This window comes from Nicotiana tomentosiformis, chromosome 2, assembly GCF_000390325.3.
Source record: "Nicotiana tomentosiformis chromosome 2, ASM39032v3, whole genome shotgun sequence".
NCBI lineage: Eukaryota > Viridiplantae > Streptophyta > Magnoliopsida > Solanales > Solanaceae > Nicotiana > Nicotiana tomentosiformis.
In genome coordinates, this window is record NC_090813.1 from 21,651,167 (window position 1) to 21,675,622 (window position 24,456).

At 37.6% G+C, this 24,456-nt stretch overlaps 4 protein-coding genes and 1 non-coding gene across 7 annotated transcripts; 2 read left to right on the plus strand and 3 right to left on the minus strand.

The window, feature by feature from the left end:
- Positions 1 to 1,880: 1,880 nt before the first annotated feature.
- On the minus strand, positions 1,881 to 3,893 carry LOC104092414 (protein CANDIDATE G-PROTEIN COUPLED RECEPTOR 7-like). The gene has a single exon (XM_009598010.4). The coding sequence runs from the start codon at positions 3,454 to 3,456 to the stop codon at positions 2,152 to 2,154; it is 1,305 nt and encodes a 434-aa protein (XP_009596305.1). The 5' UTR covers positions 3,457 to 3,893; the 3' UTR covers positions 1,881 to 2,151.
- A 3,253-nt stretch (positions 3,894 to 7,146) lies between these two features.
- On the plus strand, positions 7,147 to 15,229 carry LOC104092415 (phosphatidate phosphatase PAH1-like). 3 transcript variants are annotated; one of them, XM_009598011.4, is made up of 11 exons: positions 7,147 to 7,304; positions 7,478 to 8,825; positions 8,942 to 9,552; positions 9,655 to 9,728; positions 10,932 to 11,016; positions 12,024 to 12,110; positions 12,533 to 12,605; positions 13,484 to 13,527; positions 13,622 to 13,750; positions 13,845 to 13,943; positions 14,733 to 15,229. In XM_009598011.4, the coding sequence occupies exons 2-11, from the start codon at positions 7,628 to 7,630 to the stop codon at positions 14,790 to 14,792; spliced, it is 2,460 nt and encodes an 819-aa protein (XP_009596306.1). In that variant the 5' UTR covers positions 7,147 to 7,304; positions 7,478 to 7,627; the 3' UTR covers positions 14,793 to 15,229. The 3 variants fall into 3 exon arrangements, with proteins under 3 accessions (XP_009596306.1, XP_009596307.1, XP_070051169.1); XM_009598012.4 differs by having other exon boundaries at positions 8,948 to 9,552; XM_070195068.1 differs by lacking the exon at positions 12,024 to 12,110.
- Positions 15,230 to 15,896: 667 nt separating this feature from the next.
- LOC104092416 (pentatricopeptide repeat-containing protein At1g08070, chloroplastic-like) lies at positions 15,897 to 17,939 on the plus strand. Its single transcript, XM_009598014.3, has one exon. The coding sequence runs from the start codon at positions 15,897 to 15,899 to the stop codon at positions 17,937 to 17,939; it is 2,043 nt and encodes a 680-aa protein (XP_009596309.1).
- A 911-nt stretch (positions 17,940 to 18,850) lies between these two features.
- Positions 18,851 to 22,437, minus strand: LOC104092417 (ankyrin repeat-containing protein ITN1-like). Its single transcript, XM_009598015.4, has 4 exons — positions 22,169 to 22,437; positions 21,340 to 21,915; positions 20,371 to 20,780; positions 18,851 to 20,050 (listed from the first exon to the last, which is right to left on the minus strand). The coding sequence occupies exons 2-4, from the start codon at positions 21,908 to 21,910 to the stop codon at positions 19,223 to 19,225; spliced, it is 1,809 nt and encodes a 602-aa protein (XP_009596310.1). The 5' UTR covers positions 21,911 to 21,915; positions 22,169 to 22,437; the 3' UTR covers positions 18,851 to 19,222.
- A 696-nt stretch (positions 22,438 to 23,133) lies between these two features.
- On the minus strand, positions 23,134 to 23,230 carry TRNAY-GUA (transfer RNA tyrosine (anticodon GUA)). The gene is made up of 2 exons: positions 23,194 to 23,230; positions 23,134 to 23,169 (listed from the first exon to the last, which is right to left on the minus strand). It is a non-coding gene; the product is annotated as a tRNA-Tyr (tRNA).
- Positions 23,231 to 24,456: the final 1,226 nt, after the last annotated feature.

Genomic DNA, 24,456 nt, shown 5'->3' on the forward strand with positions numbered 1-24,456 from the left:
ATAAGAACTAAAAACTTGTCACAAAATCAGCAGAGCAACAGAAGGGTAAATTTACTAGCTGCGAGGAAGTGAACACAAGTTTGATGCTAAACTTACCTTTTTTCAGCAGCACAATAGCCGATGAAGATTTCAACTTAAGGTTATGATGAGCCTGAGTTTTAACAGACAGCGAGAGCATCTTTCTGCAAGTTAAACAAGTACTATTTTGTTTATTTTTAAGTTCCTCTGTCACTACTAAGGGATTCATAAATTTGTAAGATGAAGGCAAATGTAGCAGCTTCATTACTTCCCTACACACCGTATTATGAGTTCCCTGACGAGTAGTAGACTAACCATATCAGCATAGGAAAACTGGAAAAGTATGGGAACCAACCAGAAAAGCGAAAGTCAAGCCAGAAGTTCCATGTAATCTTATCTATCATTATGGTCTATGTATGAAAGAGCATCTAGATCTATCGAAAAAAAGACTAGAGAAAGTTGTAGCAGCGTAAACAAGATTGTAATGGTGCTTTCTATTTTGTGTATCTGTTCCATCTTATAGACTATCACTAGATATTTAATGACATTCGTGTTTTGATAAAGATAACAGATAAAGATAGCAAAAAGGAGGTACACCTGCCCTCAGATATGATGGATGATCCCCGATTGTGTCTAACACAAAATGCAGAAAATACCTAATTATATTACCACTCTTGTTTCCGGGTCACATTGTTCAATTTAGCCAGCTTTCTAGTGTAGAAATAAAAAACCTTCAATGTCAGTTAAACTGTTTCTCACTTAAAGGCAGAATTGTCCTGATGAATAGCAGCGTGTCAATTAATGTACCCTATTGTATCGCGGTTCCATAAGCCTCATATCGGGAAGGGGTCTCAGATCTCAGTGATGGGAAAAAAAAAACTATAAGAATTCCCACCAACATACCATCCCTGACCTATTACCTTTCAGGCTTTCATTGATTCTTTGACAATAAGCGTTTTGGCCTATGTCACATAATCTATTACTCCTCATTGTTTCATGTAAAATGCTTTATAAGGTAAAACACGTTCTAAATCATTCTTCTGGGACATTGATGATAAATGTTATGGGCATGTAGTAGTATTGTCGAGTCATTACTGGAGGTGGAAGTGACAAGAGAGTATTGGAAGGTATCAGCAGTATGTAATTATCCATGGGACCAATTCGAGTTTAAAGTCAAGTGGAGATTAACTTACAAGTAATAGCACATTACGCCACAAGCTGTTTTCATTATTTTCTACAGAACATTTTCAACACCAACACTTGAAATATGAAAGCATTGTTATGGAAAAAGGTCAGTGAGTCTACCAAACAGATCCTACAACTTTTAACCAGATGCATAGCCCATAACTATCTTAATCACTAAGACAACCACAAGATATCATGTGCTCAACACCTCAGCAAAGCAATATAATTACCAAGCACAAGAACTATGAAATCCATCGATCAATGAACAATTTTGACATATCTTTGGTGTTGTCCAAATAGACAGACGAGAAGTGAACGAGACCATATCTCTCAGTTCTGGTTCTGATCCTCAATATGCCCATAGGCAGTAACTCCAAAAATGAACTAAGAAGCCATTGGACAACAGATATTATATCATTCAGAGGAAGGTGGATTATTTGGCATCCTAACAGTCATATAAGTGGACATAATTTGGCCAGTCCAGAGTGATGTAAAAGCATGACGCAAACAACAGAACACAGAAAAAGACATACAACAAGCAGTAATTATCATCAACTAAACAGTCTACATTCACAACTATACTAAATTTTTCAATGGAAAACAACACATTTTAACAATTTCATATTCAGATAAACAAACTTCTAGATGGAGGAAAGAAGAGAAAAAGGACCAACAAGGAGGAAACCATGATAAACCACTGTATCATGAAAATGAGGTTTACATGGTAATTTCATCGAAAGAACTTACAATATCCAAAAATGAAACAACTGTTCCATGATACCAGTGCTACTACAATAACCCAAAATATTGTTTAATAACAGTGAAAAAGTAAAAAACAGTAAATGATATATCATCCCAGCAAACCTAACTATAACTTCAGCGAACTCACAGTGTTAGGCTGCAAACCGTATAAAATGACAGGAGGAGACCTTCCACGAGATCTCAACTTCACAACTCAAACTCCTCATCCCGAAGAGCCAACTCTGCAGCCTCTTCTTCCTCGTCATCAAGAACAAAGTACTCATTCTTCTCCACTGGCCTAAACATGTAAAACATCACCATGTAGAACGCCAGACTGGCTATCTCCTCGGCAGCATTTGCCACCCATTGGTACTTATAAGCCGCAATCGTCCTCAACGCAAACACAACAATTCTCGTGAAGTACAAGTATCCTATCACCACAATGTAAAACTGCCTAAACAAAGTCAATTTCGCCAAATTCTTAGCAGCCTTTCCATCAGTTTTCGAAGTCTCCCTCAACGACCTAATTGACCAAACAATAGGGAAGATAATAGCACAACAACAAACAATATCGACAATCAAAAACACCTGATTCCAAGTAACCCAATCCCTAATAAACGGACCCGTTTCCCCAATCACAATCGAAGCCACATTGGCCAAAACCTGAAGAGGGATCACAATCATCAACACCTTCTTCTCCCTCTCTTGCAAAAACGGCTTCAAAAACGACCACCCAGTACCAATCAAAACGATCACAGTGAACAACAGAACAACACGAATCGATTGAAAAATGTAAAACAACACGTCCCAACCATGTGCAGTTCCAGTAACCTTAACATAATGCTTATCCTCCGCCGCGAAAACCAAGTTCAAAGCCTTCATTACAACTAAAGCAGCCATAAGCATATGAATCCGATGCACAGATTTCTTATTATTGAAACACACATACAACCATAACCCTAAAAATCCAAAATAAACAAACGAAAATAGAAAGTACAACGTGGGAAGCTGAGTTAGCCCAGCCGAAAGATAATCTTTCACTTGATTATCAAGGTTATACAATTCTGTACGGACGTCCATTGATACTTTTGATTCAGGGGCACAATTGGCAAAAAAGAGGGAATATTCATTGGGGGAAGTAACGGGGTAAGATCGGTTGAATGAGGAATTTGGTGGAGGCGAGAGATCGCGGAAAGTGAAGAGGTGATTGATGAATTTGGAATCGAGAACGCAGAAATTAGGGTTTTGTTGGAGCTCAAGGAGGACTTGAATTAGGGATTCTTCTGATAAGAGGAAGAACCCGAGACGCGACGGGTCGGGCGTGGCTAAGGTGGAGATAACGGAGACGGAAGAGACTGAGATTGCGGCTTGACCCGTATGTGTGAACCCGAACCGCTCGAAGAGGATCATAGCACGTGGATCGGAGGAGATTTTGAGGTTTTTTATCTCGCCGGTGGTAAATGAGACGAGACAAAGGAGGAGAAGCGGGAGGAGAAGGGGTAATTTCGTCATTTTGAAATGTTGACGCCGGCGAAGGGTAGATTTACGGGTGATCTGTGGAGGAGGAAAACGGCAACGCCGGCGAGGATAGGAGGAAGAGAGAAGTGAGGGGATTTTGGCAGTAGTAAGGGGAGAACGAAAAGAAATGAATAGAGTAAGATTTACAGGAAGATATAAGGAAATGACGGAATTAACCTTTCAGGCCTTAGATCTGGATCTAGTTTGAAGAAAAGTAAACAATAGTCTTGATTCTGAAGTTACCAACCAATGTATTGAAAGGAGATTAAATATTTTGGCATTTTATAAAAAAGGAAATTTAAGTTATTATCCTAATAAGGTAAAACCACATTGTAAATATGAGATATTGAGAAACTACAAATCAGAGTTAAAGTTGAGACACTTACAAAATTTTGATTATTCTCAGCAGGAAATAGTAAGTTTAAATTGGATAATTAGTTCTATCCTAATTAGTTTGTACCTAAATTAACACATGTTAGAAACATTACATATTGTTGGTAACATAAACCTGTAGCATCTTGCTGTATTTCACCTTCTAGAATTATGTCCAGTTGTCCATAGTTAATTGCAAGTTGTCTTAGTTTCACATCTCGAGATTTTTTCAAAGTCCAAATGACGAGACCCAAGGGCATTTAAAGAAAACTTGTTAACAATATGAAACCATATGGAGATTATACTAATGGATAAGTCAATCCCATTCTTTTACACGTTCATCTCTTTTTTATTCTTTCAAAAATCTCAGTCTATTGAATCATCTAAAGTACTTAAACCAAACTTAATTAATTAAGCTTATAGGCCATGTAAACACCAATCGTCTAGTCTAGTGGTTTCCTCAAGGAAGTTTCCCATACCTTAATACTAACACAACAAATCCAGTATAATTCCATAAGTGCGTTTGGAGAAGATAGTATATATGCCGCCTTACCTTACGAAGGCATATATGTTGTTTTCGATAGACTTTCGACTCAAGCAAAATACAACCACATCAATGTTTAAAAGAAATACAGTAGTGAAAAAACTATGAAAAAGAGGCAGTAACAACATCAAGATAATAAGATAATCGAACCAAGAGAAACAACATGTATTAATAAAAATCTAATGATAAGAAATACGACAATAATACTACAACTACTGGTATGGCAAAGAGATACGCTCGACTACCTACTAGCCTTCTACCCTAATTTTCGTTATTTATACCTTCCCATCAAGGGTCATGTCCTTTCTAAGCTGAAGTTGTGCCATATCCTACCTAATCACCTCCCTTAATACTTCTTAGGCCTATTTTTACCTCTCCTTAACCCACCAAGGCCAACCTGTCACACCCCATTACTGGAGCATTTGTGCATTTTTTTTTCATATGCCCAAACCACCTCAGCCTCGCTTCCCACATCTTGTCTGCCACAGAAGCCACTCCCACTTTGCCCCCAATATATCCCTTCATAATCTTGTCTCTCCTAGTATCCCCACATATCCAACTCAATATCTTTATTTTCGTTACTTTCATCATTTGGACATGGGAGTTCTTGACTAGCCAACATTCCGCCTCATACAACATAGCCGGTCTAACAACCACTCTGTAGAACTTACCCTTAAGTCTTGGTAGTACCTTATTGTCACACAAGACACCGGATGCGAGCCTTCATTTCATCCACCCTTCTCCAATACGATGCATGATATCATCATCAATCTCCACATTACTGTAACGACCAACCGACCGTTTCGAGTATTTGTACTTCGCTCGGTAGTTTGAGGGCATGAGTAACTCCGTATGATGTATTATGACTTATGTGAATCGTCGGTTTTGGTTTTCAGGTTATTCGGAATCGATTTGGAAGAATGAATTTCATGATTTAAGTTTTAAGTTGGAAGAGTTGACCAAATTTGACTTTTATGAATTTGACCCCGAAACGAAGTTTTGAGGGCTCCGTTAGGTCCGGATGATGATTTTGGACTTGGGCGTATGCCCGGAGTTGCATTTGGATATTTCTAGAAGGATTCGACGCTAATTGGCGAAAGTTAAAAATTTGAAGGTTTGGAAAGTTCATAAGTTTGACCGAGAGTTGATTTTGATGATATCAGATTCGAATTGTAGTTCCGAAAATTGAAATAATTTTGTTATGTCATTTGGGACTTGTGTGCAAGATTTGGGTTCATTCCGAGTTGATTTATTATGTTTCGGCACGAGTTTTGGAAGTTTAAAAGTTCAAAGTTTATTAAGTTCGATTCGAGGTGCGATTCATCATTTCGATGTTGTTATGTGTGATTTGAGGCCTCGAGTAGGTCTGTATTATGTTACGGGACTTATTGGTATATTCGGACGGGGTCCTGAGGGGCTCGGGTGAGTTTCGGACAAGGTTTAGATCATTTCATCGCATATTGAATTGTTGCTAAGCTGCTAGTTCTGGTGTTCCGCACCTGCGACTGGTTTTGCGCAGGTGCAATGGCCGCAGAAGCAAGCCAGGCGCGTAGAAGTGAGAATGCACTGCTGGGCAGGAGTCAGCAAATGTAGAGGAATTTGCGCAGAAGCGCGACCGCATATGTTGTTCTGAGCATCGAAGAAGTGACCATTGGAGGGTCGAGGTTTTTCTCGCAAATGCGAGCCTTTTTCCGCAAAAGCGAAGGTCGCAGATGCGAGCACTTGTCCGAAAATATGGAATTTGCTGGGCAGAACTATATATCGAGGTTTTTTGTTCTTTCATCATATTTTGAAACGTGGGACTCGGATTAAAACGGTTTTTGAAGCAAATTTCATCTCAAGGATTGGGGTAAGTGTTCTATACTTGGTTTTAATTATATTTCGTGATTCTATTTTTGTTTTTGGTAATTGGATTATGAATGATAAATAGAAATTGGGGGTTTTAACCTAAAGTTTCATAAAGTGAATTTTCGAGTTTTGAACATCAATTTGGAGTCGGATTTGAGTGAAATGTGACACACATGCTAGGTGACGGGTGTGTGGGCGTGCACCGTGTGAATTGTGACTCGGTTATTTCTGTGATACTGTGTAGTTACCTAATCTTATTTGTATCTATGAAATCTCTACGTGCTAGAGTAATTGAGCTGTGATCTATGTTAGAAACCATGTCTAGGCTATATACTTATCATGTTGGGACCCACTATGGTCATTTGTGCTGTTGAGTTATTTGCTTTCATTGCAATTACATACTCAGTCATACGTATTCATTTACATATCATATCTCAGTCTCTGTTACCATTTATTGATACATCACATTATCATTTCGGGCTGATTTTTTATGACATTGTAAGCCCGAAAGACTGGAGAGATTGAAGATTGAGTGAGGCCGAAGGCTTGATGGTGAGGATATTGATGGGATCGGGCTGCACGCCGTAACATATTTTATTGATTTATGTCATGATTGGCTTGTTATAGGGCTCCCCTTCTGAATTTGGAATTGTGATTCTCTATTTTTGTTGGTAAGTAGGAATTTATGACTCTTGGTTGGTTTTCCAAAAATTCATTCAATTCTCATCATCAGTACAAACTTCAAAGCTTTTGCTGAAAATCTTTGACGTGACATTTATATGTGTATCGTCACAACACCCAATAGATATCACAAAAACCATAAGAAAAACTTTACAAAATAGTCTGCTACTTTTCAAAGAGATAAATTAAGACACCGTCATAATAGTCTAGGTATCGACTTATATATATGTACGAAAATAAGAAAAACAAAAAATCAAGAGAGAATTTTCGGTTATCGTTTTTATTTCTCTCTCCAACCCCTCTTCAGCGCTGAGATCAATGTCGAATTGATCCACCTATAATTGAAGTTTGAAGATTTTCTGGGGTACATTTTTGTCACATTGACAATTTTCAATCTGTAAGTCTATTATATTTTCATGAATCCTTTGTTCCCATGCATTTCTATCGAAGGAATTCTCATTTGTGTTTTGTATTTTGAAGCTTATAGATGTTAGATGACCTTAAACATGTAATTTGCGGTAACATATTTATATGATCACACATTATTTTGCTTCTATATGTTGCATGCAGATGTTCTTGTTAAGCTTGGAAGTTATGTTTGTCACGTGGATTCTGGGATCAATATTAATTGGTCCGACTACATTGTAATATATCCTAAGTTTCTTTTGAGTTTTCAACTATTTAGTATCTGGGGTGAAAGTCATTAGGGGGGTGGAGAAAATGAATGTTGTTGGTAAAGTTAGCAGCTTTATAACACAAGGTGTGTACTCAGTTGCCACCCCATTTCATCCTTTTGGTGGAGCAGTTGACATAATTGTTGTGAAGCAGCAGGATGGAACTTTTAGGAGCACACCTTGGCATGTTCGATTCGGTAAATTTCAAGGTGTCCTTAAAGGGGCAGAAAAAGTTGTCCGAATTGAAGTTAACGGTGTAGAAGCTGGTTTTCACATGTATCTTGATAATTCTGGTGAAGCATATTTTATCAGAGAGGTTACCGCTGATAATGAGAGCGAAACAAATGGGGATTCAAAGGAATCTGGTAGTCAAAAAGGGGATAATGTTAACAACAAAGATATTATAAAGGATGGTGCTCTGTCCACACATGATAATAGTGACTCTAATGAAGCTGATTTACCATCGCGAGATGAAGGTGTGACATTGGGTAATGAGCTAGCGGAATTTGGTTCCAGGAGATATGAGAATTTGGATAATGTAGAGGAGGTGTTAGAATCACATGACTCCAGTTCTGAAGTTGTTATGGTGAGTGTGGATGGCCATATATTGACAGCACCAATCTCATCATCGGAAAGGAATGTGGAAGATGTCAAATTAGACACGCCTAGGTTTAATCTAGGCCCTGGTCAGGGGACAGATTTATTTGATGGTAACTCAGAGTTCATCACAGGTGAAGCTACATGGGCTGATGATTATTCGAGTGATCAGGAGACACCAAACGATGCTCCTGCAGATGCTTGCAGTGTGAAGAACGAGAGCAATACGGTTGAGCACCAGTTAAATGTTTCTGAAGTAGACGGTCAATTTAGAGTAAATTTGGATGTGAAGAACCAGGAAAATGGCCATGTGGAGGTTACATCATGTGGCAACAAGAAGGATAAGGTTTCTCCAGTGAAGATTCCGGAAGGGGTTGACGATTTGTTAAATCCTAGTACTGACCGTCCCTGCAGTTCTCCTTCACCAGATTTAAAGCTTCAATGTAACACCCTTCAGAAATGTGAGTCAGAGATTGATTGTAATGGTTCTGACGGCTCAATAGACCATCGTGCTGTTAGTGATAAACACCTAGAGGAACAGAATGATGTATCTTTAGCAGCTGAAAAAATAAAAAGTGACCAGCAAGAACCAGATGAATGTTCTCAATGTGAAAATGTGAAGCGTCTTATAGAAGCTTTTCTCAAAGGTACAAAAGCTGATTCAAACACAAGTAGGGTGTTCCTCTTGTTGTTAATTACAATTATAGCTTCACATTTAGTCTTTGATTTATTGCAACTTCTCATTAATTTCACTCTCTTATAGTAATAGCTACAGGAGTAGAGATATCTCTTTGTGGCAACTTGCTTTATGCTGGAATGGGTTCTAGTGCTGCAAGAGAAGCCTTTGATGCAAATCGCATATCTGAGGATGAATTCAGAAGTTCTTCAGCATCCATAATCAAGAACGAGAATTTAGTTGTCAGAATTCGAGGAAACTATTTTTCGTGGGATAGAGCTACTCCTATCATTCTTGGCATGGCCGAATGTGATATGGAATTGCCTGCTGAATGTGATGATGTCATACCTGTGGAACGGGAGGAGACCTCAAAATCGGGAGAGGATGATAGTGGGATCACTTCGGTTGCTTCTGGACGACAATGGACTCTCTGGCCAAATCCATTTAGAAGGGTTAAGACACTTGAGGACAGTAACTATAATTCATCAAATGAAGAGGTCTTTGTTGATTCTGAATCTAGCCCAATGTACCAGTCTATAGAACAAACAAATATCACCCAAGGAGGCAAGCAATCTCCTCAGGAGCAATTTGTGAGAACAAATATTCCCACTTCCGGTCAAATCACATCTTTGAACCTGAAGGAGGGGCAGAATATGGTAACCTTCATTTTCTTGACCCGAGTCCTAGGAGAGCAAAAGGTTTGTCGTCTTTCTTGCACTCAAAATATTTAGTTCTTATACTGTGGTCTACTGTATTTTTTGCTTTCTTATTTTCGATGCTCAAGCAACTTTCTAAAACAGGTTGAATCCCACCTATATTTGTGGAAGTGGAATGCACAAATAGTAATTTCTGATGTCGATGGGACTATTACCAAGTAAGATTTTGCACTAAAATTTTAACCTTCAAGATTCGTAGCTTTTACATGCTATCTAGGAGATTGTCTTTTGCATACTTGAACTTATAAGCCCTCTGAATTCATTAAAGATTTAATATATAAAAATAGGAGTTCCATCACATAATCGGGATGGGGTTGGTTATTTTTATTTTTTTGAACTGTGGCATAAGTAACAATGGAGTTGATTCTTGTTCTGCTTTTTCAGACAGCATATGGATTGTGCATTGTCTAATTTACTAGATTAGCTGAACATCTGACTGTGGTTGAATATTATTGCTTAATGCAGATTATAATCCTAAGGGGGCACTTGGTTTGGATTTAGGAGATATAATCTCCACATATAAATCAACATAAATTTATACAATGTTTTGGTCGGGATTTGAGGAGATTTAATCGCCGCATAGAAATCAGCATTACTTAATACAACGTTTGATTACTCTTTTTTGTTATCCTCATAGATAATACTTGCATAAGTTGTGCAGGAAGCTATGTATTATTTTATGCGGAATAAAATGTGGAATAAGATTTCGTTATTATTAATACTTGCACTAAAATGCTAAAATGACAGAAGTAACCCTCATAATAGTAATAAAATGTATATCTTGTTTGAAAAGTAAACAATGTTTTAATTATACATTGTAAACTAATATGTAATAATGGATATCAAACTAAACAGTAAACACTCAATAAGAAATAATCCATGCATTGTTCAATCCCTACATTACTAATCCATGCATTAGTAATCCTTACATTACTGTAGTACTAATCACTGCATTAATAATCCCTTTATAACTTGTCCCTAAACCAAACAACCCCTAAGAATCAGCCTATCATTAGCTGAACTACCCAAGAATAGCTATAACCTTAAGTTTATGAGCCTATCAATAAAGTCTGACAAAGTTAGATGCTGTAAAATTATCCGAAATAAGTAGAACTTAACTACCATCGATTTTTATGCATCTGTAGTTGAATTGTATAGCGAGCAGATTATTTGTGGGAGTTCCTATTGAGGAATGCACTGCTTTAAGCTTTATCTGACTATTATGTGAGAAATTTATGCTTAGTGGTCATTCTTTCTTTAGAAGTAAAAATGATAATCCAAATACCGTGTTTCTGTCAAATTTGACTATGGATGTGGATATCTATGATAACATACCTTTGAGGTACATGTTTCATGTCCAGGTCTGATGTTCTTGGTCAGTTTATGCCTTTGGTTGGGAAGGACTGGACACATTTTGGAACTGCCAGACTTTTCTCGGCAATCAAGGTACTTCTTTGTCTGATCCACATTTGAGATTTCGCATCCATATAGTCCATTATTTCTGTAAACCAGTATATGTACTTGTGTGTGTCTGTCTATGCAATGGCGGAGCTAGGATTTTCATTAAGGGGGGTCAAAACATAAATAAATAAACTCACCAAGAAGTCAAGGGGTATCAATACATAGTATATATACATATTTTTTTTATATTTACCTACACAATATAATTTTACGACGAAGGGGTGTCGGTTGACACCCCTTGAGTGCATGTGGCTCCGCCACTGTGTCTACATACATGCATATATATATGTGTATGTATACACATACATGCACACTTATGTATTTATCAATATATTTTCCAAATTGCTTACTTTCCAAGTAGATATAATTGTATGCCGAAGTTGAATGTGGCCTTATTTGAGGACTAAGAATCTGGTTTTTGGATTTATTCATGGACTAAGAATCTGGTTTTCAGAAAAAGTTCTTTATTATGCAAAAGTAGTGAATTTGCTTTTACTTACTGGGAGATGAGCTTCCTTAATTTCGGCTGTGATAACTGTTCCATTAGGAACCAGCTTACTATTCATCAACACCACCATATTATGATAACCGCTGTCTCTGCCTTTCTAAAACTACATTTTTATAATATGTAACAAGTCCCATGCAGTATGCCTCTATGAGATGCCATTCCTCGAGAAAATTAGCAGTTCTTGGGAATTCCTCTCTGAAATTCAGAGTGAATTGTGGTGGAATCTGTTTTATGTCATCTTTTTGAAAACCAATCATCAACATATGTCTAAGTATGATTCTTCTAATATTGTTATTTGTTACCTTCTCCGCTTTTATATTCTTCCATTTTCTTATTGTGCTTAAATGGATTATCATGAGTGGCTGACACAAATGAGGCTCAACATTTATGACCTTCCGCTTCTATTTTCACTTATATTGACCCGATTTCCTTAATAGTTTCTCATGGATACTTATCTTGATATGCATTAGCTTCTTAATCGCAGGAAAATGGGTATGAGCTTCTCTTTCTCAGTGCGCGTGCAATTGTTCAAGCATATCTGACCAAGAATTTCCTGTTTAATCTCAAACAGGTACTAGTATATGCATTCATGAGACATCAGCCACACCAGTTCTAGGCTTCTGAGTTATAGTGACATTTCCCCCAGATTCCCAGGGAAACAGTTAATTGAATTTTCCCCTTAACACATTTTCAAATATCTAGTTGGTCTCACAGTGCATTAGCTTGACCCGTATCTCTCACAACTTGGCCTTTTCTTTTACGTCGCTTATACTTTTTCTCCTACTATTCATTGTTCTCTCCCTGTGTGTGTGTGTTTCTTTTTTTCTCGGAGGAAAAGGAGAGGCATAGAGAATCATTTTGCTCCTGGTACTTGTCGTTCAGCTATATGCCACCTTGAGTTTCTTGGATGTGACCTCTGTTCATCTTGTCATTTCTTTGGGGGTTTGATTGTCCAATGGATCTCTCTGACTGTAAATGTTAAATGCTTTGTAGGACGGAAAGACCCTACCCAATGGACCTGTTGTGATTTCTCCTGACGGTTTATTTCCATCGTTGTACAGAGAAGGTAGGCCGCGTTCTTCTAATGTCTCCTCATGTTTGTAGTCTGAATCAAAGTGCTTGATCAGTGCATAAGAGTTGAACATGTTTCTTGATGTTTGGCTATGATGAATGTATTTCAAAATCTTTGGCTTTCTTTACGGTATAATTTACTGACTTTTGCTGCAGACAATTACATTTTGAACAGCACATATGCTTAAAAAAAGCATATATGTTGCTTTGCCACAAAAAGAAAAAGGGCAAAATACATAAACCAAGCCTATAAAGTTTGCCTCAATTGTCAGTTTGACACTCCAACTTACCCAATGACCAGATAAACACATTTTCTTGGCATAAATGTATCTCATGCACAGTCGTGCTGATATGGCGAGGTGCATGTATTTCACTCAAATTTGAGTGCGTGAACCCCTTAAAACTTTTTGCCTTCTTCTCCACACTCTGACTTTTACATCCATTTCCCTACCTTCTTCAGCCTGCCATTAGCAGTAAAATAGCCATTAAGAACACACCCATACCCAGATATGTACCTAAATTAAAGAGGAGCTTTGTTGGAGTTAAGTTGCTTTCTCTCTGTACTTGTAGTTATCTAACATATACTCTCTTGAAAATTTACTACTCCTATATACTAAGCATATTTTAGGTGTATTTTCTGGTAAGATAATGAATATTTTGAGTACATGTTTTGAGCATAAAAGAATGCTTGTGAGCAATAATTAGCTCCAACATAGGCTCATCTGTTTTTCTGCTTATCACTCTATTTGGTACCATGTCATGGTTTTCAAAATTGAGTTTGAGTGCATGTTGAAGGGAACCACTTTCCTACTTTAAGAAGGAACACGTTTAAACTGATTTAATTTACTACTCCTTCTCTTTTCGTCGTGACAGTTATAAGAAGAGCTCCTCATGAATTCAAGATAGCCTGTTTAGAGGTATGCACCTCAAGCTGACACTTCTTCAGGTGGACTCCAATTCTTTTGAATCTTCCAGCGGTTGCCCTTTCTAATTTTGTTTTGTGCTTTTCAGGATATCAAAGCACTTTTCCCACAAGATTACAATCCATTTTATGCAGGCTTTGGGAATAGGGACACTGATGAATTCAGTTACAGAAAAATTGGGATTCCCAAAGGCAAAATTTTTATAATCAACCCAAAGGTTGGTAATCCCCGCCATATGCTTTTCTGTCGACTACAAGATTTATCGATTTAGTCTACACTGTTTGCCTAACATGTTGAAGTGGACTTTACAGGGGGAGGTATCAATTAATCATCAAATTGATGTGAAATCCTATACTTCATTGCACAGTCTTGTTGATGACATGTTCCCACCGACATCCAAGGTTGAGCAGGTAAGAAAATATTCACTCTGTTCTTGTTATATCGTCCTTGTTAGTTTGCATGTAATTCTAGTGTTAAAAAGACAAGATAATTGATACAATTTAGCTGTGCGATTGCAATGCTGTTTGAGTTAAGATTCATGCTCTAATAATAAATAGAGTTAAGCCATCCGATAAATTTGCTGCTGACATACTTAACATAGTCCGTCTATCGCTAACAACCTCTCTACCCCACCAGGGGAGGGGTAAGGTCTGCATACACACTACCCTTCCCAGACCCCATTTGTGGGATTATACTGGATTGTTGTTGTTGTTGTTGTTGTTGTTGTTGATACTTAACATAGTCCGACGTTGCAATGAATGCATGGCACTCAGACCTTTTATTAAAGGGCAGCCCAATGCACAAAGTATCTCGCGTTCATGCAGCGTCCGAGGAAGGGCCGCACCCCAAGGAGTGTGATGTAGACAGTCTACCTTAATGCAAGTATTAGTGGTTGTTTCCACGGCACGAACCCATGACATATAGGTCACACGAAAATAACTTTACGGTTGCTCCAAGGCCATTCATTCAGACCTTTTATTAGTTACACATATATTTCTGCATTTTCTACATTGTTTTAACACCTATAAAATCAAGTTAGAAAGAACACAATTTACGTGTATAGTTAATCTTTTTCTTTTTCCATTTTCCATTGCGAACCACCTTTTCATTTACTGATTATCTTGGAGATTTGACTAAATTTGTTGTTTACTAAATAGGCATCTTTGTTACATTGCTCTGGATTTTCATTCTGTGTGCAGGAAGATTTTAATGCATGGAACTTTTGGAAAATGCCCCTCTCAGATATAAATTACTTGTAGAGATTTGTTTTCACAAAGATGGATCTATTTTATTGATCTGGAAAGTTGAAAACCTGTAATTAAGCCCAGTATACATCAATCACTTCTAGCTTTGTGAAAAAGAGGGCTGTCATTATTGATTTTTTGGTCTCGTATTCAGTGGCGGAGCCAGGATTTTCATCAGGGAGGGTCAAAAATCAAAATATAAAGAAATAAACTCACCAAGAAGTCAAGGCATGTCAATATATAGTATATATACATATTTTTTTAAAATTACCTAGTTATACAATGTAATTTTCCGACGAAGGGGACAACCCTTGAGTGCTTGTAGCTCCGCCACTGCTCGTATTAAGTGTATAAAAACAGTTTTGTACTCGCAATCAATTAATATTGTTATTTCATTTAAAGAATAAGGTCCTGAGGGAATAAAAATTGGCATTTGATGCCTCTTTCCACTATGCTGTGCTCTGCCCTTTCTGATTTTCTTTCTCAATGTTAGAATGTGCATTTCTGGCCCTATTACAGGGCATGTCACTTTAAACCAAATGAAAAAAAAAAAAAAAAATTTCCTGCAATCTATGGTTAGTAAGGATCCATATAAACAATACCAACTTATTTGGTACAGAGGCGTATCTCATGGTAAACAGCTTGTATATGTTTATTTTTTGGTTCAAGAGGAAAACATTTTCTATATTTCACCTTTTCAAAAAATGACCCTATACTTTCAAATCAAACTTTATTCAAATTTCAAATATTAAAAAATACATGGAATCTATGTCCAAACGCCTATTTAACGGAGAAATGTATAAACAACCATTCTTAGGGCTGCTATTTAGGGATTAGCTAGTAGAGTATTTGTTTTGTACTGTAAATTTAAACTAAAAATCTTGATTTTAAAATAATATGTGATATTTGTATCCAGAAAAAATTAAACCGATAGTAGGTATTGACTAATTTTTAAATAGCAGGCCGGGTATCTAGCGTTGTTTCTACTTAATATTATATGGCGCCGTGTAGCTCTCAAGTTAAAAATTGCTTCGGCTAATATAACATTTTTGGCAATTAACCGAGTTAACAGCTAACGGTCCAGAGCGAGAGCCTGAAATACTGCCTTTGGTCCCGCCAATGAATGATTCTCGGAATGGGCTATGGCAACAGAAAGATATCGCCCTCTCTCTGCTAAAGTCTTCACACAAGCTCACCACATTGAATCATCTAAAGTCTCTCCATGTATACCTCCTCCGCACCGGCCTTCACCACAGCAGTTTCGCCGTCGGCAACTTCATAACCTATTGCGCTTCTCTTGGAATCATGTCATATGCAGCCCAACTGTTCGATCAAATGTCCGAGCCAAATTCCTTTGTCTGGAATACCCTCATCAGAGGCTTCCAACAGAATCATTCCTCGAAAAATACCCTTTATTATTTTGATCAAATGCGGGCGCACGGTGTCCAGCCTGATAAATTCACATACCCTTTTGTCATTCGCGCTTGTTCGGATTTATTGGAGTTTGCCAAAGGACTAAGTCTTCATGGCCAGTTGTTTAAAATTGGAGTCCATTTTGATATCTTTGTGGGTACTAGTTTGATCGAATTTTATACTGCTATGGGGAACATGAGCATGACTAAAAAGGTTTTTGAGGAATTGCCGGTTAAAGATGAGGTAACATGGTATGCCATGTTATCTTGTTATGTTAACAAATTTAACGACATGGAAAAAGCTCGGGATTTGTTCGAGAAGATACCGTGTAAGGATCTTGTAATTTGGCATACCATAATTCTTGGGTATGTCAAAGCCGGGGACTTAGAACTAGCGAAATGGTATTTTGATAGAGCGCCTGTTAAGGATTTACTCATGTACAATACTATTTTAGGTTGCCTTGCCAAGAATGGCGAACTTGATTGTCTCTTGAGATTGTTCCATGAAATGCCTTTTAGGGATTTGGTATCTTGGAATACAGTAATTGGAGGGCTCGTACGTGATGGGAGGATTAATGAAGCTATGAGATTCTTCCATCAAATGGAAAGAGTGAATTTGTCGCCTGATGATGTTACCCTGGCGAGCTTGCTCTCTGCTTGTGCACAAGCTGGAGCTCTGGATACTGGGAAATGGTTGCACTCATATATTGATAGGAGGTATAATGAGTTAAATGCTGTGATTGGAACGGCATTGGTAGATATGTATTGCAAGTGTGGGGATTTGGAGAGTGCTGCATATGTCTTTGATAAGATGCCTGAACGTGATGTGGTAGCTTGGAGTGCAATGATCATGGGGTCCTCAATGAACGGGCAGAGTAGAACTGCATTGAACTTTTTTTACCGTATGAAAGATGAATCTGAAAGGCCAAATGATGCGACAATTTTGGGGGTTCTGTGTGCTTGTGTGCATGCAGGGTTGGTTGATGAGGGAAGGAAATGCTTTTATGGTATGTCTCAGAAGTTTGGTTTAACACCAAAGTTGGAGCATTATGGTTGTATGGTTGATCTCCTTGGTCGAGCTGGTTTGTTAGACGAGGCATATAATTTGATACAATCTATGCCATATGAACCACATACGGGTGCCTGGGGCGCCTTACTAGGTGCATGCAAGATACATGGAAATGTTGAGCTTGCTGAAAAGGCCATAGAACACTTGATCCAACTTGACCTTGAGGATGGGGGCTACCTAGCAATTATGTCAAACATATATGCCAATGCAGGAAGGTGGGAAGATGTCTCAAAAGTCCGAAAATTGATGAAAGTAAAAGGCATTGGTAAGTCGCGAGGGATTAGCTCCATTGAGGTTAATGGGGTAATACATGAATTTGGTGTCCAAGAGAAAAGACACCCTCAAGCCAGAGAAATCTATGATATGATAGATGAAATCTATAGGCGACTCAAGAAGGCTGGCCATGTCGCGAGCACTAGTGAGGTATTTTTTGACGTCGAAGAGGAGGAAAAGGAAAAGGCTTTGTTTTTCCATAGTGAGAAAATGGCTGTTGCTTTTGGACTTATTGCAACTGATAAAAACACTATCATTCGTGTAGTGAAAAACCTTCGCATTTGCGCTGATTGCCATGCAGCTATGAAGCTGATTTCTGCTAGTTTTGAAAGAGAAATAATAATTAGGGACCGCCATCGTTTCCACCACTTCAAGAATGGTTTTTGCTCTTGTGGAGACTATTGGTGAATCTACAAATTCCTCTCCAGTTAACAAACAGTGCTGAAAGTTCGATGGTACAGGCATCCTAGTACCTAGGACAGGCTATGGAGCAAACAAATGTCATGGGTGGTTTTCAAGCCATGCCCCATGAGCCCCATGATCCTGGTTGCACCCCATGGCTCCTTGGCAAGCCTCCCAGATCCTAGTGCATGGACGGCCCCATGGCTCTGGCCGCGCTAATTGACAAGTGCACCTGCGACTATGTCGCACCACCCGTTGTGCACGCCCATTCCCGTAAGCAGGCAATGCCGGAAACGCCCATCAGTAGGCAGCATCCTTAACTCCAGCCTGTGCTTCGCTAGCAATCACTTGCCACATATCCCATGCTGTGTTCCCAGGCCCCACACGAAGTGCATACATGATAAAGTCAAAGACATGGACACAGCCCCTCCAAGTGTCGTAATGGACCAGCTTACTCTTCTGAGTCTGCCTTCGCATGATGCTATACAAGTTGCTCGGAGTCCTTTGAATAGGTCATATGGCCATTTCATACATAGCTTTACCTTCTTACTTTGTATAGCTTATATGGCACATTCTTGATGGTTTTTGTGCCAGCAGCATTACGAGGAATTATTTTGAAATTATCTAAGTGCTACTAAATCATAAGGGAAAAACATTCTCATGTACACAAGATGAAGGTACTTAAGCTTCTTTTTTGAGAGTTTTTTTTTTTGGCTCTAGCTTCTAAAGTACTTGTGCTTCTCTTTCTGTTGAAAATTTGTCAGATTCTTGTAGGATTAGTATTCAGTTAGTTTTCCAATTTTCTGTTTTCCACAATTACCATATTCTATCAAAAAATCAAGAAAAGATTTACAGCATTTTTCCTACAAAAGATGACACTCTGAGATCAAATGGAAAGAAATACACCAACAAACGAATAAGTCAAAATTTTATCGACGAAATTTTTTTTATGAGAAATGAAAAAAGAATACGGGACAATGCATATTTGCTTTAGTAGAAATTCAAATAATATGTACTTCTAACACAAACAAAAACCTTCTGCAGTAGTGCTTGTACTCAAGAATAATCAGAGCCACAATCAATTTTTCTGTGATTGCTTTCTCTTCTCTTCACCTATCATTATATTTCACCCCAAGTGCAAGAAAACAAGCCAGTTTTCAGAGATATATTCATTTACAACACTGCTGAGGTGAAGCTTCAGTATTTCCAGCACACACTTCCTGCAACAGATTACTATTCTTTGTATCTTGTTTGAGATAACAAACACACTCTGAAACCACTAGCTTGAATCAGAGTGCAAACATTGGATTAATTTCTGAATCGGATAATTCCGAGTGATGCCATGAGTTGGTTCTAGTCCTTGCAAACTTATCCCTCTTCCTGTTTTTGCTAGTCCTTTTAGACTTCACAACAAAATAAGTCATGGCGCCTAAAACCCCTGCCATGATAATTCCTGCAAAAACTGTAACAAGAATTGCAGCCCATATATTACGCCGGCCAATAACTACATAAGAGGCAGATACAAAAGCCAGAGTAGTGAAAACCGCGGCCAACCACATTAACTTGTTAATCACCCCAATAACCCTTATATCAGATTTTGTCTCACCCCTGACTACTGTGATTTGTACAACCACAACAGCCAACGATGTGAAGAGTGCAAGAGCATTTGTGATATAGAAGATCTTAAATGATGGGGTGTTAGACGCCACAGCGTACCCAGAGTCAAGGTCACCACCAGGAACTGTGAATATAGCAGCAAAAGCTACTGTTGCAAAAAGAGAAGCTACAATAGTTACAGAATTGGTAGCATTGTTAATTCCTTCCCTGTGCAGCTTCTGAAGTTCCTTTGCAATACCTGTCATGTTTTTGTTAGTCTTTCGCGCTTGTTCAAGCTGGGAGTGTACATTTTTCTTAATTTCTGTCACAGTCTTTCTAAGTTCATCGCGAGGCTGATTCAATTCGTTGGCTCTCGAAGCACCATAACGAGTCAAGCACTCTTTTAGTTCTGTCGATTCTTCAGACATAGGAAGCCCTTCGGCTATGTCTAGAGCTGTTTTATGATCTCTTGTCAGTGCATTGACATTTGTGTCGTCGAGCAGCAAAAGCTCGTGCACTATCTGCATTGATAAAAAGATGGATTAAAATAGCAGATTATGCCATCAGAAGAAGCTACACAATGCAATACTTTCCAGACAGAGGCGAATCCAGGATTTGAAGTTTATGAGTTCCTGTTGTAATCTCAAATTAATATAGAATAATAACTGAGTTCACAGTTAGATATTTATAGATATTTAGTGGATTTTTATTTATTTATATAAATACAGGGTCTATGCAAAAGTTACTGGATTCCCGGGAACCCATATACTATACTCTAAATCCGCTACTGTTTCTAGAGCTAAGGAAAACAAGATGCAAACACCAAAGCAACAACGCTTACCTCTGAACGCTTTTTCCGTGTGGCAATATGCAATGCAGTGTTGCCAAACTTATCAGGCAGCATTACAATGGCTGGATCTGCTTGCAGAAGCAACTTCACTACTTCACTGCTAACACCTTTTACAGCCATGTGTAAAGCAGTCTGTCCTTTTTTATCGGTTCTTCTTGCCAGTTGCGGATCCTTTTCCAGCAATGCTTTAACAATGTTCACATGGCCTTGGCGGGCAGACAAATGTAACGCGTTTTTGCCATTGGATCTTGGTATCTCTAGCAAGCTAGAATCCTTGGAAAGCAATTCATTGACAACCGATATATGCCCTTTTGTGGCTGCAGATACAAGAGGAGTTGCATTTGATTGGCCAACTGTCTTGCTCAACTCTGGCTCATGCTCCAATAGTAACTTAACAATAGCTGCACATACATTTTTCAGTAGTTAGGTTCTTCTCAGGCTTCAATGGACTATCTCCAACCTTCTCAACTACTTGATCAAATACTCAGAGAGACAAAATACGAGCTAAAATATCATTTCTAGGATAATGCCAATCAGGCCAAAATAATGCAGAGCAGTCCGGTGCACAAGACATCCCACATTCACGCAGGATTCGAGAAAGGGCCGCACACAAAGGGGTGTGATGTAGACAGTCTAATCTAATGCAAACATTAGTGGCTGCTTTCACTGCTCGAACCCATAGCCTATAGGTCACACAGAGACAACTTTACCGTTGTTCCAACGCTCCTCTACATGTTAAAAATGATGCATTGAAACTTAAAAACCAACTAATATAAACACCGTCACTGAAATGGACATTGAGCCTAATTTGACCTCAAAAACTAATTATGAGCTAAGAATTGTCTCAGAGAAGATTTTAGATGAGATGATCACACAGTTTTCGCTTGCCTAGTAACAACATCAAGCAATTCAATGCTCTTTAAGGAAAATTCTTCAAAGCCATAAACAAATGTTCATTACCTTGGTGGCCTTGGCTAGCAGCAATATGCAAGGGATCAAAACCAGAACGATTCTTGGTCGTGATCCCCTCCTTTGTACTATAAGGAAGCAACTCCTTAACCACGTCAATATATCCCCGTTCAGCAGCAGTGAACAATGCCGTTTCCCCTAATTCATTTACCTCATTCACCATTGCCTCCCTTATCGCCGCCACCTCTGCATCAAACTCTGCTCCGCTCATTGTTTTCAACATCTGTGCATCAATTTCCTCCAATATCTCCCTCACCGCCCCCACGTCCCCGCGCTGAGCCGCGAGGTGTAGCTCCGTGTCGTTGTGTCGCCCCGTCACCTGCTTCACATACTTTTTTTTACCTGAAGGATCTATCCTTTTCCCTGAATTTGATAAAAGTAATGCTTTCCCTGAATTTGACACAACCAATGCCTTCCCTGAATTTGATGGTATCAGAGACTTGCTTGAATGTGACACCACGAGTGCTGGTGCACGTGGCGATGGCGACGGTGATGGCTCGCCGGTATAATTCATGTTAGAAATTGGATTTGGGGCCGAAGTTAGCCCCATTTCCAAATCCATCTCACCTGAATCACGTAAATTCAAATACCATGCATTACGTACACAATATGTAATAATCTTATATTGTAACAATAATAACAACGTCTAAATCCCAAACTATCTGAATCTACTACTTTTTAAAAGCCTTTCTTGTTTTTTTACCGTCTTGCTTATCAAATTATTATTTAACAATATATAATCGTATCAATCAAATTTTTATATTTTTTTGGGAAAAATAAGTACGTTAAAAAAAGAAGAAAAAAATGTTGGTGCCATTACCTTGTTGGTTGATGGAAGCCAATGTATTTAGAAATTTTTTACGAGTCCATGAATGGATTTTTTAATTGTTTTTTTTTTTTTAAAGAATGGAGAATATTAGGGAGTTTTTGCTAAAGAGAAAGGCGGCAGCGGCTGACGGAAAAAGGGAAGAGGGCGACGCCGCCGGTGGTGATGGTGGTTAAAACGGTTGGAGTGAAATGATGTTGACGCCGCCGTACTGATTACCATATTCTTAACGACCAAAAGGTTCGGATTTTGTTTGTTTGTTTGTTATATTGGCTTCTAACTTTTGCTTGACTTTAGTGGTTTATTAGAAGTACACATTTTAAGTAGTGGACTGTAATTACCAACTCATAATTTAATTTATATAAGAAAAGAAATTATCGTATTATCTTCATTTGAGAAAAAAAGGATGTTTATATAAGTATTAGTATTATAACCGTTTTTATCTTACTAATGAACAGAATATTTGAATAAAAGAAGAAAACTAGTCAAATTCGAAACTGTTTTAATAAGTCATCCTTGTAACAAAATAGGAGTATATTTAAGATTTATATTTGAAACAAAAATATAAAAGAAATTTTGAAAAGCCACTTTTTGAGTGTAATTAATTAGAGCATGCAATTACATACAATCTTATCCTCTTCTTACTTTTGGAAAGTCATATGCAATTGAATTCAGTGTAATTACACAATCTAGATAAGTTTGTTTCCCAAGAGGTACTCAAGAATAATAGAGAAAAATAAAATGTACTCTTGGGGAATTGTCTTCGGATCTTAGCAAAAAACTACTTAAACAAGAATATATAATTGAGTATGTGCAGTTGGTATTGGATCTATTACTTGAAAATTAAAAGAGGGAAGAAAAGGAAATATGAATTAATAAAGCACACGAGAAAGAAAAGAAAAATGGTTTTTCACGTTATGTTGATAGATAAGGAAAAGTATAGCTTATTTAACAAAACATCCGACCTACCGGATTCGAACCAGTGACCTAAGGATTGGCTGTGGGCATTTAAATCCCGTCTACAGTCCTCCGCTCTACCAACTGAGCTAAGGTCGGATTGTGATTGTAATCATCAATGTATCATTTGTTTCTTAATTATCTACAGTTTCAACTTTTTCATGTTAGCAATCAACATTATTTCTTATAAAATTGGATAATCAATATTATCAATTTTCTTCTTTTCTCAGATTCCGTTTGAGAGTAATATTCTACTTTTCTTAATGACTTCAGAGGTTTCCAAGTCCTTTGGCAATAAAATAATTCTTCATTAAATCTTGATTAACTCGTGATCTTTTTCAGAAGTCTTTGTCAATAAAATAATTCTTCTTTCAAGTTTCAACTCTTGATTTCTTCCCAAACTAACTAAAATCCTAGATAAGGTCTCTATCTGAAGTTCTCAAGTCAACTTTCCTTTCCTTATTGATAATAGATTATTCATTAATTAATTGGTAATTAGGCTTGAGTAAACAAAGTTTAACAAGAAAGCTGATGGTTAACTCCACTTAAATGGGAACTCAGTCAAATGCTATATAAATGAGTGAAGCTTTAGAATATGGATTGAAAAGGAATTAGTAAGTACTCTTCATATATGAATGAAGCACATTGTTCCTAAATCAACAATAAAATGAAAACTTGATTTCCAATTAAAAGAAGTCTATAATGCTTCTTATAGAACAAGAAAGTAAACATTATTCAATTCGGGTAAATTTCATAAAAGGTCACACAATATAATTCTGACTTTTTTTAATCAAAGTTACATAACTTTGTTTTGTAACATTATTAATTATATACATCATTATTATTTCAGGTTGCTCCGTTAAAGTTCATCATTAAATATTTACAAATATAAAGGAGTAGAAAATTATTTATCATTTGTTCCTCATTTTTGGTCTGATCATCCAAATTTGCTTTGTTGTCTTTTATTTCAAAATTAGACATTTATAATATCAGCCATGACGCAAGTTTTTGAAATATCAGATGGTGTTGCGGAGATTAACATGATAATAGCTAGAAATTTTGGAATTTTTCTTTGTTTATTTCAAATAAAACCAAAGTTTGTACTTTGTTCCGCCGAAAAAATATCATGTCATGCGTCTGCATACAATATGTCGATACTGCTTGAAAAATACGGCAAGATAAACATCAATTTGCAATTAATAAGAGTAAAGCACTATTTAGTTAAAACCTCAATTTGCATTAAAAAGTAAAGCATTAGTTAAAACCTCAATTTGCATTAAAGAGTAAAGCATTAGTTAAAACCTCAATTTGCATTAAAGAGTAAA